Raw genomic sequence first — 12,993 nt, 5'->3', positions numbered from 1 at the left:
TGTCCTCCTTTGCTGAATCCTAGACTGCTCCCAATCTTTTCTGGCTACTTAGCATGCCTCTTTCTTGGATCTAATACTAAGAATATAAGAACTAGGAGCAGGAGTAGGCCATCAGGCCCCTCGAACCTGCTCCACCATTCAATAAGATCATGGCTGATCTTTACGTGGACTCAGGTCCACTTACCCGCCCGTTCAATGTAACTCTTAATTCCTTTACTGTTCAAAAATGTATCTATCTTTGCCTTAAAAACATTCAATGAGGTAGCCTCAACTGATTCACTGGGCAGGGAATTTCATAGATTCACAACTCTTTGTGTGAAGAAGTTCCTCTTCAACTCAACCCTAAATCTGCTGCTGCCTATTTTGAGGCTATGCCCCCTAGTTCTGGCTTCACCCACCTTGGAAAAAACCTCCTTGCTTCTATCTCATCTATTTCCTTCATAATTTTGCACATTTTTATAGGACCCCCCCTTCATTCTTCTAAATTCCATCTCCATTTTTTCTTGTAAGGCATGGATTAGCTACCTTTCCTGTTTTAGTTTTGAATTGTTGCAGTACACCCATGTGTTTTTTGAATATTTATCACTGCCATCCCTTTAAACAACATTTTCCAATCCATTATAGACAATTTGCATTTCCTCCCATTGTAGTTTCCTCTCCTAATATACAAGACCCTTGTTTCAGAATCAACTACACCACACTCTAATTGATGAATAATTCTATTGTGTTATAGTTCCTCATCCCCAAGTGGCCTTGTACAACCAAATTGTCAATTATTCCTTTCTCAATACACAATAGCCAGTCTAGGTAGGCCTGTTTTTGAGTTGGTTCCTTAATGTATTGATCTAGAAAACCTTCCCGTACACACTTCAAGAATGACAGATTTCATAGTTACAGCATATCGAGACTGGCTTTCAATTTCAGATTTTTTAATTAAATAATTTTTAGTTCCAGGAGCTGATGTGGTGGGTTTTGAGCCCCTGTCCTCATTCCTGTTCCCATACCATTAATCAGGCCACTTTTTGAGTCCATTAATATTACCACTAAGCCACCATCTCTCTGCATGAGCCACATGAGGGTAGCACGGTGACACAGTGGTTAGCACTGATGCCTCACTGCACCAGGGATTGAAATCCGGCCTTGGTGACTGTCTACGTGGAGTTTGCACATTCTTCTCATGTCTGCGTGGGTTTCCTCTGGGTGCTCCGCTTTCTTCCCACAGACCAAAGATGTGCAGGTTAGGTTGATTGGCCATGCTAAATTGCCCCTTAATATTCCCAGGTATATGTAGGTTAGGAGCATTAGCAAGGTAAATAGTTGGTGTCACAGAGATAAGGCCTGGGTGGGATTGTTGTCAGTGCAGACTTGATGGGCTGAATGGTGTCTTTCTGCACTTGTTGGGGTTCTGTGATTCTATGAAATAAAAATAAAATTTGCCGCACCGTCTGATATGGGCCTCGGTACTAGATAGGACTAAGGTACATCAGGCCTTGCTCTATCAAGACTGCTACAATGGATTGTAATGTTGAAGAAGTGGCTAATCCTCACCTTCTCGAGGACAATTAGGAAAGGGCAATTAATGCTGGCCTTGCCAATGATGACTGCATCCCATGAATGAATAAATCAAATAAAAATACGTAGTGTGTACATACATAGTTAGATGACATATATTGAGAGCTTTTGTATATGACGTGTGTATATTCATTGTTATCCAACACTTTTGAAAGTCTCTATATACAGCGAGGCTATGGACATTGTTACCCAATACCAATATACATCGGAAGCAGATAGACATAGGGAGCAAGTACATTGTTGAATCATGTATACTGCAATCCTCAAGAGAGGAAGATATCAAGGTGCACTGATCAATGTGGAACTGATAAAATAGAAAGAAAACAAAATTCAACATCACAGGCTTGTATGTACTTTGCTAGCCAATATACAGCTCAGTTGGATGGAGAGTTGGTTTGTGATGCAGAGTGTATCCAACAGCACGGGTTCAATTCCCACACCAGTTGAAGTTATTCATGATGCCCCTCGCCTGAGATGTGGTGATCCTCAGGTTATATCACCAGCAGTCAGCTCTCCCCCTCAAGAGGAGAGCAGCTTGTGGTCACCTGGGACCATGGTGACTTTATCTTTTGACATTGTAAACCAACGAACACTGAGAGAAATAGCAAGGAGCAGGCAGGATAATACATTGTCAACCATTATATGTTAAAAGCCTCTGTATATTGGGAGCAGATATTGGAAACATAGGGTAGATGATCCAATTAGCAGCATTATCAGTTGGAAAATTTGCACTGCTGTATATTTATGTATACTGCAATCTTGTGTACACTGGAAGCCTGCGTATGCTGCATGCCTGTGTATACTGAGTGCCTGTGCACACTGAATGCCTGTGTATATGTGTCCATGTGTACACTGGGTACTTGTGTGTGTGCATGCCTATGTACAGTGGGAGCTTGTGTATACTGGTTGCCTGTGTACATGTGTGCATGTGTACACTGGCTACCTTTTTATGAGCATACCTGTGTACTTGGAGACTGTGTATACTGGGTGCTTGTGTAAATGGGTGCTTGTATGTACTGGGTGCTTATGCATATGTGTGCCTGTATACACTGGAAGCTTGCATATACTGAGTGCCTGTGTACACTGGGTGCCTATGCATGTTGCATATCTGTATATTGAGTGCCTGTGTATACTGAGTACCTGTGTCTACTGAGTGCTTGTGTATACTGCATGTATACTATGCATCTATGTATGTTGCATGTTTGTGTATACTGCATGTCTGTGTATATTGCATGTCTGTGTATATTGTATGTCTGTGTATACTGGGTGTCCATGAATATTACTGCTCATATATGTGTTTCTAATACAAGAATGAAGTTTTGACAATGGCTGTGAACAATGTTATTATAAAACAAGTTATGTCTTTGGCACACTTGCACGGTCCTTGAACAGTGCAAAATAAAGTGGAAATGATGGAATAAGCGACTTGCAATGTTACTTTACATGATATTTTACTGGTATCTTGATAAGAGAAAACATCCTGGGGAAGTTGAAGAAATTCTTGAGAGGGAAAGATATGCACCATTAGAGGGATAGCAGGGGAGAGGGATTAATTGGATAGCTTTTTCCAAATAGCCAGCAGAGACTAGATGGAACAAACGGCCTCCTATGAATTGACGATGCTCCCCCTTTGCTGAAAGAAGTGAACCTTTAATGATTGTGGTCCACCCTCCCCCATTAAAACCATGGGGACATAGGTTCAAGGTGAGGGGCAGGAAGTTCGGGGAGCGTGAGGATGAAATCTTTGACCCAGAGGGTGGCGATGGTTTGGAATGTGCTGCCTGGGAGGGTGGTGGAGGTGGGATGCCTCACATCCTTTAATGTCATGATGAGCACTTGGCACATTATAACGAGGTAGAAAAATTCTGGCAATTATCCTTCCCTTCCCACCATACATATTTTGGCCTTACATGGTATAACATAAATTGTTTTTTTATATAGTCCAGAATTTTGCAGTTTGAGGAATATAAATCAAGAGCTGACGTTGGAGACCGTGTGCACACAAATGTTTCTTGAGTTGAGGTTGGTCCAATGCTGAGAGACTGTGAGGGGGTTTAATATTTCTCAAAGTGAACACCTTTGGTTGTGGTGATTTTCATTACAGCTCCGTTCAAGCTGTCATCTTCAAGCAGCTGTACAAAACCCTCGGCTATGTCTGACGGCCTACAGGAAAGAACGTAGAGTTGAATGGTGTGAGGAATGACTTTTGAAATTAAAACCATTCAGTTGGAGGAACGTCATTGCAACAGAAGCAAAATACCGGAGATCGGAACTGAAAAACAAATAGCAGGTCTGTCGGCAACTGTGGAGGGAGAAAGCAAGTCAACGTTTCAAATCCACGTGACGTCGTCTTCTGAGGTCTAAACATTAACTCTGTTTCTCTCTCCATGGATGCTGTCGGACCTGCTGAGTTTTCCCAACGTATCAATATAATAATATTTATAATATGGGGCGGCACAGTGGCACAGTGGTTAGCACCGCTGCCTCACAGTGTCAGGAACTCAGGTTTCACTCCAGAATGATAGGGAGTGAGATAGCTTAATCTTGGGTTCAGACATAGCTCGGCACAACATCGAGGGCCGAAGGGCCTGTACCGTGCTGTACTGTTCTACGTTCTATTCCCGGCTTGGGTCACTGTCTGTACGAAGTCTGCACATTCTCCCCGTGTCTGCATGGGTTTCCTTCGGGTGCTCTGCTTTCCTCCAGCAGTTATGGGGATAGGTCTGGGTGGGATTGTGGTTGGTGCAGGCTTGATGAGCTTCCTTCTGCTCTGTAGGGATTCTATGATTCTATTACCCAAGTCTCACGTTTTGACTTTGGCTCTTTAGAAATCCCAAGGCAACCAGCAACGTTTATTCAATGCTCTTTTGTCAGTGTTATCACGAGAAGAAATGAGTTCATTATACAATGGCCACATTTCTGATTTGGATTCTTAAGAAAATCAATAAGTAGGACATTCAATTTAACATTGGCAATAAAGAGGAAGTGTTGCAGCTCCGATCAATGATTTCAAGATGAACAATAAGCAAAGAATCATTGAACCCTACAGTGCAGAAAGAGGCCCTTCGGCCCATCGAGTCTGCACCGAACACAATCCCACCCAGGCCCTACCCCCATATCCCTACATATTATACCCACTAATCCCTCTAACCTACACATCTCAGGACACTAAGAGGCGATTTTTAAGTATAGGCCAATCAACCTAACCCACACACCTTTGGACTGTGGGAGGAAACTGAGCACCCGGGGGAAACCCACGCAGACACGAGGAGAATGTGCAAACTCCACACAGACAGCGACCCGAGCCAGGAATCGAACCCGGGTCCCTGGAGCTGTGAAGCATCAGTGCTAACCACTGTGCTATCGTGCACAGCACAGGAACAGGCCCTTTGGCCCTCCAAGCCTGCACCAATCATGATGTCCTAACTAAGTTAAATAAAATCCTTCCGCCTTTCTTCGGTTCGTATCCCTCTATTCCCCCCCTATTCATGTACATATCCAGATGCCTCTTAAATGTTGCTAATGTACCTGTTTCCACCACCTTCTCTGGTAGCACCTTCCAGGCACTCACCACTCTCTGCGTGAAAAACTTCCCCCGCACATCTCTCTTGAACTTTCCCACTCTCACCTTGAGTCAGAAGATCATAAGGCCATAAGACATAGGAGCAGAATTAGTCCACTCAGCCCACTGATTTTCCTCTGCCATTCAATCATGGCTGATATTTTTCTCATCCCCATTCTCCTTCCATTTCCCCATAACCTCTAATCCCTTATTAATCAAGAACCTATCTATCTCTGTCTTAAAGACACTCAATGATCTGGCCTCCTCAGCCTTCTTCAGCAAAGAGTTCCACAGATTCACAAGTCTCTGGCTGAAGAAATTCCTCCTCATCTCTGTTTTAAAGGGTTGTTCCTTTAGTCTGAGGTTGCGCCTCTAGTTATAGTTTCTCCTATCAGTGGAAACATCCTCTCCATATCCACTGTATCCAGGTCTCACAGAATCCTGTAAGTTTCAATAAGATCCACCCCCACCTCATTCTTCTAAACTCCAAAGACTAGACCCAGACTATTCCTCACATTGTCAAGCTCTTCATTCCAGGGATCATTCTTGTGAACCTCCTCCGGATCCTTTCCAAGATCAGCACATCCTTCTTTAGATATGGGCCCCAAAACTGCTCACAGTGCTACAAATGGGGTCTGACAAGAGCCTTATACAGCCCCAGAAGTACATTCTTGTTCTTGTATTCTAGCCCTTTTGACATTAATGCTAACATCGCATTTACCTTCCTAACCGTTAACTGAACCTGCAGGTGAATTAACCTTAAGAGAATCTTGAGCAATGATTCCCAAATCCCTTTGTGTTTCTGATTTCCTAAGCATTTTCCCATTTAGAAATTAGCCTATGCCTCCATTCCTCCTTCCAAAGTGTAAAACCTCACACTTTTCCACATTGTATTGCATCTGCCACTTCTTTGCCCACTCTCCTAACCTGTCCAAGTCCTTCTGCAGCCCCCTGTTTCCTCAATGCTACCTGTCCCTCTACATGCCTGTGTATCATCTGCAAACTTAGCAACAGTGCCTTCAGTTTCTTCCTCCAAATCGTTAAAGTATATTGTGAAAAGTTGTGGTACCAGCACTGACCCCTGAGGCACACCACTAGCCACTGGCTGCCATCCTGACAAAAGACCCCTTTCTCCCCACTCTCTGCCTTCAGGCAGTCAGCCACTTCTCTACCCATGCCAGGATCTTATCCTTAACACCGTGGGCACTTAACTTATTTAACAGTCTCCTATGCGGCACCTTGTCAAAGGCCTTCTGGAAAACTAAATAAATCACGTCCACTGGTTCTCCTTTATCTAACTCCCTTGTTACCGCCTCAAAGAACTCTAATAGATTTGTCAGACATGACCTCCCCTTGATGAAGCCATGCTGACTCAGTCCTATTTTATCATGCATTTCCAAGTACCTGTGCCTCTTTGTACCTGTATCCCTGCGTAATTGATACTTCCACCTGGAGAAAAGCCTCTGACTATCCACCCAGTCTATGCCTTTCATAACTTTGTAGACCTGTATCAGGTCTCCCCTCAGCCTCCATCTTTCCAGTGAAAACAATCTTAGTTTATTCAATGTCTCCTCAGAACCAGTGCCTTTGAGACCAAACAACATCTTGATGAACATTCTTTGCAATCTCTCCAAAGCTTCCACTTTCTTCTGGTAGTGTGGCAACCTAAACTGCATGCGGTACTCCAAAAACAGCCGAACCAAGATTTCATATAGCTTTTATATATTTCATTCAAATATTAGCCTTTTCCCTTTTTGTGAATTCAAACAACACCCCAAAACCTAAGTGCTTGTTCCCTTAGTGCAGTGGAATTGGTGTGCTCAGTTGGCTGGATGGATGGTGGGCGATGTGAGTGTGGGTTCGATTCCTGCAACGGCTGAGGTTACTCATGAAGGCTCTGCCTTCTTAACCTTGCCCCTTGCCTGAGATGTGGTGACTCTCAGGTTAAATCACCACCAGTCAGCTCTCCGCCTCAGGGTAGAGCAGCCTAGGGTCCCCTGTGACAATGACAAGATCATAGAATTCTACAATGCAGAAAGAGGCCCTTTGGCCCATCGAGTCTGGACCAAACACAGTCCCACCCAGGCCCTAGTCCCATATCCCTACATATTATACCCACCAATCTCCTCTAACTTACGCATCCCTGGAACGCTAAGGGGCAATTTCTTAGCATGGCCAATCAACCTAACCTGCACATCTTTGGACTGTGGGAGGAAACCAGAGCACCCTGACGAAACCCATGCAGACATAAGGAGAATGTGCAAACTCCACATAGACAGTGACCCAAGCCAGGAATCGAACCCAGGACCCTGGAGCTGTGAAGCAGCAGTTCTAACCACTGTGCTACGAGCCGCCCACTTGACTTTATTACTGAGGCAACGCAATATTAGGCCTTCTGTCTTTTGGGAGGCACATTAAACTGAGCCCAGTGGACGGAAAGATCAGCAAGGGCTACCCCTTCATGAAAAATGGAGTAACTGGTCATTTGTCGCATTTAGAGACTGGGGGATGACAATGCCTGCAAATGAATAAAACTGACTTTACTAAGAGATTGGTTTTTAAGAGCTTTGAGACAGCCTAACCCTGTGAGAAACTATTTATTTGTGAGTGTGGCAATTGGGATATAATGTGCACCAGATTGAACAATCAGTTACTATTGGATTATAATGGGCAAGTTCATTGCACCCCCTTGATCTCTCCAGCAGATGATAAAACAGCAAATGACAACATAGTTTGATCATAGTTTGGTTAGGAGTGAAAGTAATAGGGTAATTGTTATGGGGGACTTTAACTTTACGAATATTGATTGGAGTTGCTATAGTTCTAGCTCGCTAGAGGGGTCAGTGTTTGTACAAAGCGTGCAGGAAGGTTTTTTGTCTCAGTATGTAGACAGGCCAACTAGAGGTGAGGCTATATTGGATTTGGTGCTGGGAAACGAGCCAGACCAGGTGCTAGACTTGGAAGTTGGTGTGCATTTTGGTGATAGTGACCACAATTCGGTTACGTTCACCTTAGTGATGGGAAGAGATAGGCGTGAACCTCGGGTCAGCAATTTTAGCTGGGGTAAGGGCGATTATGAGGCTATCAGGAGTGAATTAGGAAGCATGGATTGGATTAGGGGATTACAGGGACTGGGAACGTCTGAAATGTGGAGTTTTTTCAAGGAGCAGCTACTGCGAGTCCTTGATAGGTATGTCCCTGTCAGGCATGGTGGATTTGGTAGATCTAGGGAACCGTGGTGCACTAAAAGAGTTGAGTCGATGGTTAAAAAGAAAAAGGAGGCTTATGTTCGGATGAGATTGGAGGGCTCAGATAGTGCACTAGAAAGCTTTAGATTGGCTAGGAGGGAGTTGAAGAGTGAGTTGAGAAGGGCTAAAAGAGGACATGAGAAGACTTTGGCTGATAGGATTAAGGAGAATCCTAAGGCGTTCTATAGGTATGTCAAGAACAGAAGGTTGGTCAGGGCAAGATTAGGGCCAGTTACAGACAGCAGGGGGAAGTTGTGTGTGGAACCGGAGGAGATTGGAGAAGTATTGAACCAATATTTCTCTTCGGTGTTCACGCAGGGGGACATGAATATAGCAGAGGAGGACATTGGGTTGCAGGGGTGTAAAATAGACAGTATTACGGTTGATAAAGGGGATGTGCTGGAAATTCTTGAGGGGCTGAAAATAGATAAGTCCCCTGGTCCGGATGGGATCTACCCTAGGATTCTCTGGGAGGCTAGAGAGGTGATTGCAGAGCCTCTGGCTCAGATCTTCAGGTCGTCATTGGTCTCTGGTGTAGTCCCGGAGGATTGGAGGATAGCGAATGTTGTCCCATTGTTTAAGAAGGGGAACAGAGACTTTGCCGGGAATTATAGACCGGTGAGTCTTACTTCTGTTGTGGGCAAGGTTTTAGAAAAAATTATTAGGGATAGGATTTATAGTTATTTGGAGTGTAATGAATTGATTAGAAATAGTCAGCATGGTTTTGTAGCGGGTAGGTCGTGCCTTACTAACCTTATTGAGTTTTTTGAGAAGGTGACCAAAGAGGTGGATGGGGGCAAGGCAGTTGACGTGGTATACATGGATTTTAGTAAGGCGTTCGATAAGGTTCACCATGGTAGGCTTCTGCAGAAAATGCAGATGTATGGGATTGTGGGTAATCTAGGAAGTTGGATCAGGAATTGGCTATCAGATAGGAGACAGAGGGTGGTGGTGGATGGTAAATATTCATCATGGAGTTCGGTTACGAGTGGTGTGCCTCAGGGATCTGTTTTGGGGCCACTGTTGTTTGTAATTTTTATTAATGATCTGGATGAGGGTATAGTTGGGTGGATTAGTAAATTTGCTGATGACACCAAAGTTGGAGGTGTGGTAGATTGTGAGGAAGGGTGTCATAGTCTGCAGGGAGACTTAGATAGGTTGCAGAGCTGGGCCGAGAGGTGGCGGATGGAATTTAATGCGGAGAAGTGTGAGGTAATTCACTTTGGTAGGAGCAACAGATGTGTCGAGTATAGGGCTAACGGGAGGACTTTGAATAGTGTGGATGAACAGAGGGATCTAGGTGTGTGTGTACATAGATCCCTGAAAGTTGGGAATCAAGTAGATAAGGTTGTTAAGAAGGCGTACGGTGTCTTGGCGTTTATTGGTAGGGGGATTGAATTTAGGAGTCGCAGTGTAATGTTGCAACTGTACACTACTCTAGTGCGGCCGCACTTGGAGTACTGTGTGCAGTTCTGGTCCCCGCATTACAAGAAGGATGTGGAGGCGTTGGAGAGGGTGCAGAGGAGGTTTACTAGGATGTTGCCTGGTATGGTGGGGAGGTCCTATGAGGAGAGACTGAGGGATTTAGGGTTGTTTTCGTTGGAAAGAAGGCGGCTAAGAGGGGATCTTATTGAAACATATAAGATGATTAGAGGTTTAGATAGGGTGGATAGTGATAGCCTTTTTCCTCGGATGGAGAAAGCTAGCACGAGGGGGCATGGCTTTAAATTAAGGGGGGGTAGCTACAGGACGGATGTCAGGGGTAGGTTCTTTACCCAGCGGGTGGTGAGGGATTGGAATGCCCTGCCTGCTGCAGTTGTAAATGCGTCTAGTTTGGGGGCGTTTAAGAGATCTCTGGATAGGTTTATGGACGAAAAGGGATTGGTATAGGCTAGTGGGTCATTGTTTTTGTAACTGGTCGGCGCAACATCGTGGGCCGAAGGGCCTGTTCTGCGCTGTAATGTTCTATGTTCTATGTTCTATGTTAAAGCTAGATTAGTAGAAATTTCCCCAGTGGAGCGTAATTGTCAATGTCAATGGCCCATGGCTCAAATTTTGAGCTTCCTATGATCCTTTACCAAGTGTTTTGAACACTTTTGTTCGCTGAATTGGCCAATCCTTCTCTCTTTGCTTTTAAGTCACTCAAGAAATGAGAGACGTGTGTGTGTGTGTGTGTGTGTGTGTGTGTGTGTGTGTGTGTGTGTGTACGCGCGCGCGTGCATATGTGTGCATTTGCATGCGTGTGCACACTTGCGTATGTGTTTGTTCATGCACATGTGTGGTGTTTGTAGGTGGTAGATGACATTTATAGGGTTAAATTCTAAAGTCCTTTAGGGAAGGAAATCTGCCATCCTTCCCTGGTCTGGCCTACATGACTCCAGATCCACAGCAATGTGGTTGACTCTCAACTGCCCTCAGGGAATGGCAACAAATGTTGATCCAATCAGCAATGCCCACATCCCATGATAGAATGGAAAAAAAAATGGATCAACTGGTCTTTTCAGACCCTTAGTTTACATATGCTTTATATTCAGTTACTACAGGCTAGTTAGCTTAACGTCAGAAGTGGGGGAAGTTTAGAGACAATAATCTGGGATAATATCCATTGATATTTGGAAAAGTATGTGTTAGTTAGTAAAAGTCAGTATGGGTTTGTCAAAGTGAATGGGTGAGATTTTCTGGTCACGTGCATCTCAGCTGCCACCCAGGATCTGCTAAATTTTCTGTCTCACTCACTACAATTCCTGCAATGGGCGGAATGGGAAAATTCCACCCAATGTGTGTTGGATTAACTTGATTGAGCTTTTTGATGGGATAATGGATTGGTTTGGAGCAGCACGCTGGCACAATGGTTAGCACTGATGCTTCACAGGGACCTGGGTTCGATTCCTGGCTTGGGTCACTGTCTGTGCGGAGTCTGCACATTCTCCCCGCGTTTGCGTGGGTTTCCTTCGGGTGCTCTGGTTTCCTCCCACAGCCTGAAAGATGTGCTGGTTAGGTGCATTGGCCACGCTAAATTTTCTCTCAGTGTACCCAAAAAGGCACCAGAGTATGGCGACTCAGGGATTTTCACAGTAACTTCATTGCAGTGTGAATGTAAGCCTATTTATGACACTAACAAATCAACTTTAAAACCTTTAAGTAGTTGTTTAATGGTAATCTGATTGAGTTAGCCCTCCAGAGACCTGCGGGCTAAATCAATGGGGCCACGAGTTTAAAACCCAGCATAGCAGCTATCTGAATTTTAAATTCAATTTAAAGAAGTTGGCATGGAAAGCTAACCAGAAAATTATCACTGATCATTTCTAAATATCAATCTGGCTCCCTCTCGAGAAAGAAGCCCGACATTCTTATCTGGCCTACACCTGACTGCAGAACCAAGGTAATTTTGTTGACTATGAATTGGCCTAGTAATTTGAGTTTGGGGGGAAGGAGGACATGTTGAATTGTATGTGAAGCTGCATCTAGACTACTTATGTCCCGCTTTGGATATTGAATTTGATGATCAGCCATGATCAAGAGGAATGGCGCAGCAGGCTTGAAGGGCCGAATGGCCTACTCCTGCTTCTAGTTTCTACATTTCAATGTTTCTTTGTTTCTACTCTTTCCATAGCCGTCCTCTTTTTTATTCATTCTTGGGAAGTGGGTGTCACTGGCTAGACCAGCATTTATTGCCCATCCGAGTTATCCTTGAGAAGGTGGGTGGTGAGCTGCCTCCTCAAAGAGCTTTAGTCCATATGGTGTAGGTAAAGCCACAGTGCTGTTCCGGAGGGAGTTCCAGGATTTTGATCCCTACTGTAATGATAAAAAATCTTTGGGTTCTCCTTGATTTTGCTTGCCAATATTCTTTCACGCCCTCTCCTTTTGTTTTCCAAATTTTCTTTGTGAATTCACCCCTCCTCTTTCTATAGAACATAGAACATTGAACACTACAGCACAAACAGGCCCTTCGGCCCACTAGTTGCGCCGATCCCTTGTATACCTACTAAGCCATAGACCTATCTATAACCCCCGATCCCATTAGATCCCATATACTCATCCAGAAGTCTTTTAAAAGACCCCAGCGAGTTCGCCTCCACCACCACCGACGGCAGCCGATTCTATTCACTCACCACCCTCTGAGTGAAAAACTTACCCCTAACATCTCCTCTGTACTTGCTTCCCTGCACCTTAAATCTGTGTCCTCTCGTAGCGACCATTTCAGCCCTGGGAAATAGCCTCCGAGAATCCACCCTATCTATTCCTCTCAACATCTTATAAATCTCTATCAGGTCACCTCTCAACCTTCGTCTCTCCAGGGAGAAGAGTCCCAGCTCCCTCAACCTATCTTCATAAGGCATGCCTCCCAATCCAGGCAACATCCTTGTAAATCTCCTCTGCACCCTTTCAATAGCTTCCACGTCCTTCCTATAGTGAGGCGACCAGAACTGCACACAGTACTCCAAGTGAGGTCTGACAAGGGTCCTATAAAGTTGCAGCATTATACTCCTCTTAGTTTTCTGCAGAATGGAGTTCTCAGTGTGTGAAATAAGCACTTGTTTCCTGCCCTATCCTACCCTCTTAGACATCTGGGGTGGACAGGGTTTGGGGAGGGGGGCGGTGCGGTGAGGC

At 44.6% G+C, this 12,993-nt stretch overlaps 1 protein-coding gene across 1 annotated transcript in view; it reads right to left on the bottom strand.

Moving 5' to 3' along the window:
- Positions 1–480: 480 nt before the first annotated feature.
- Positions 481–12,993, bottom strand: part of LOC145343300 (15-hydroxyprostaglandin dehydrogenase [NAD(+)]-like) — an 86,492-nt gene continuing 73,979 nt past the window's right edge. The window contains exon 7 of the mRNA XM_080189454.1: positions 481–3,735. Within this exon, the coding sequence (XP_080045580.1) occupies positions 3,627–3,735 (109 nt within the window). The 3' untranslated portion in view covers positions 481–3,626. The remainder of the gene's footprint in view (positions 3,736–12,993) is intronic.

Source organism: Carcharhinus amblyrhynchos, chromosome 5 (assembly GCF_965287045.1).
Source record: "Carcharhinus amblyrhynchos chromosome 5, sCarAmb.v2.hapA, whole genome shotgun sequence".
NCBI lineage: Eukaryota > Metazoa > Chordata > Chondrichthyes > Carcharhiniformes > Carcharhinidae > Carcharhinus > Carcharhinus amblyrhynchos.
This window is presented reverse-complemented; position numbering and strand designations above follow the sequence as displayed.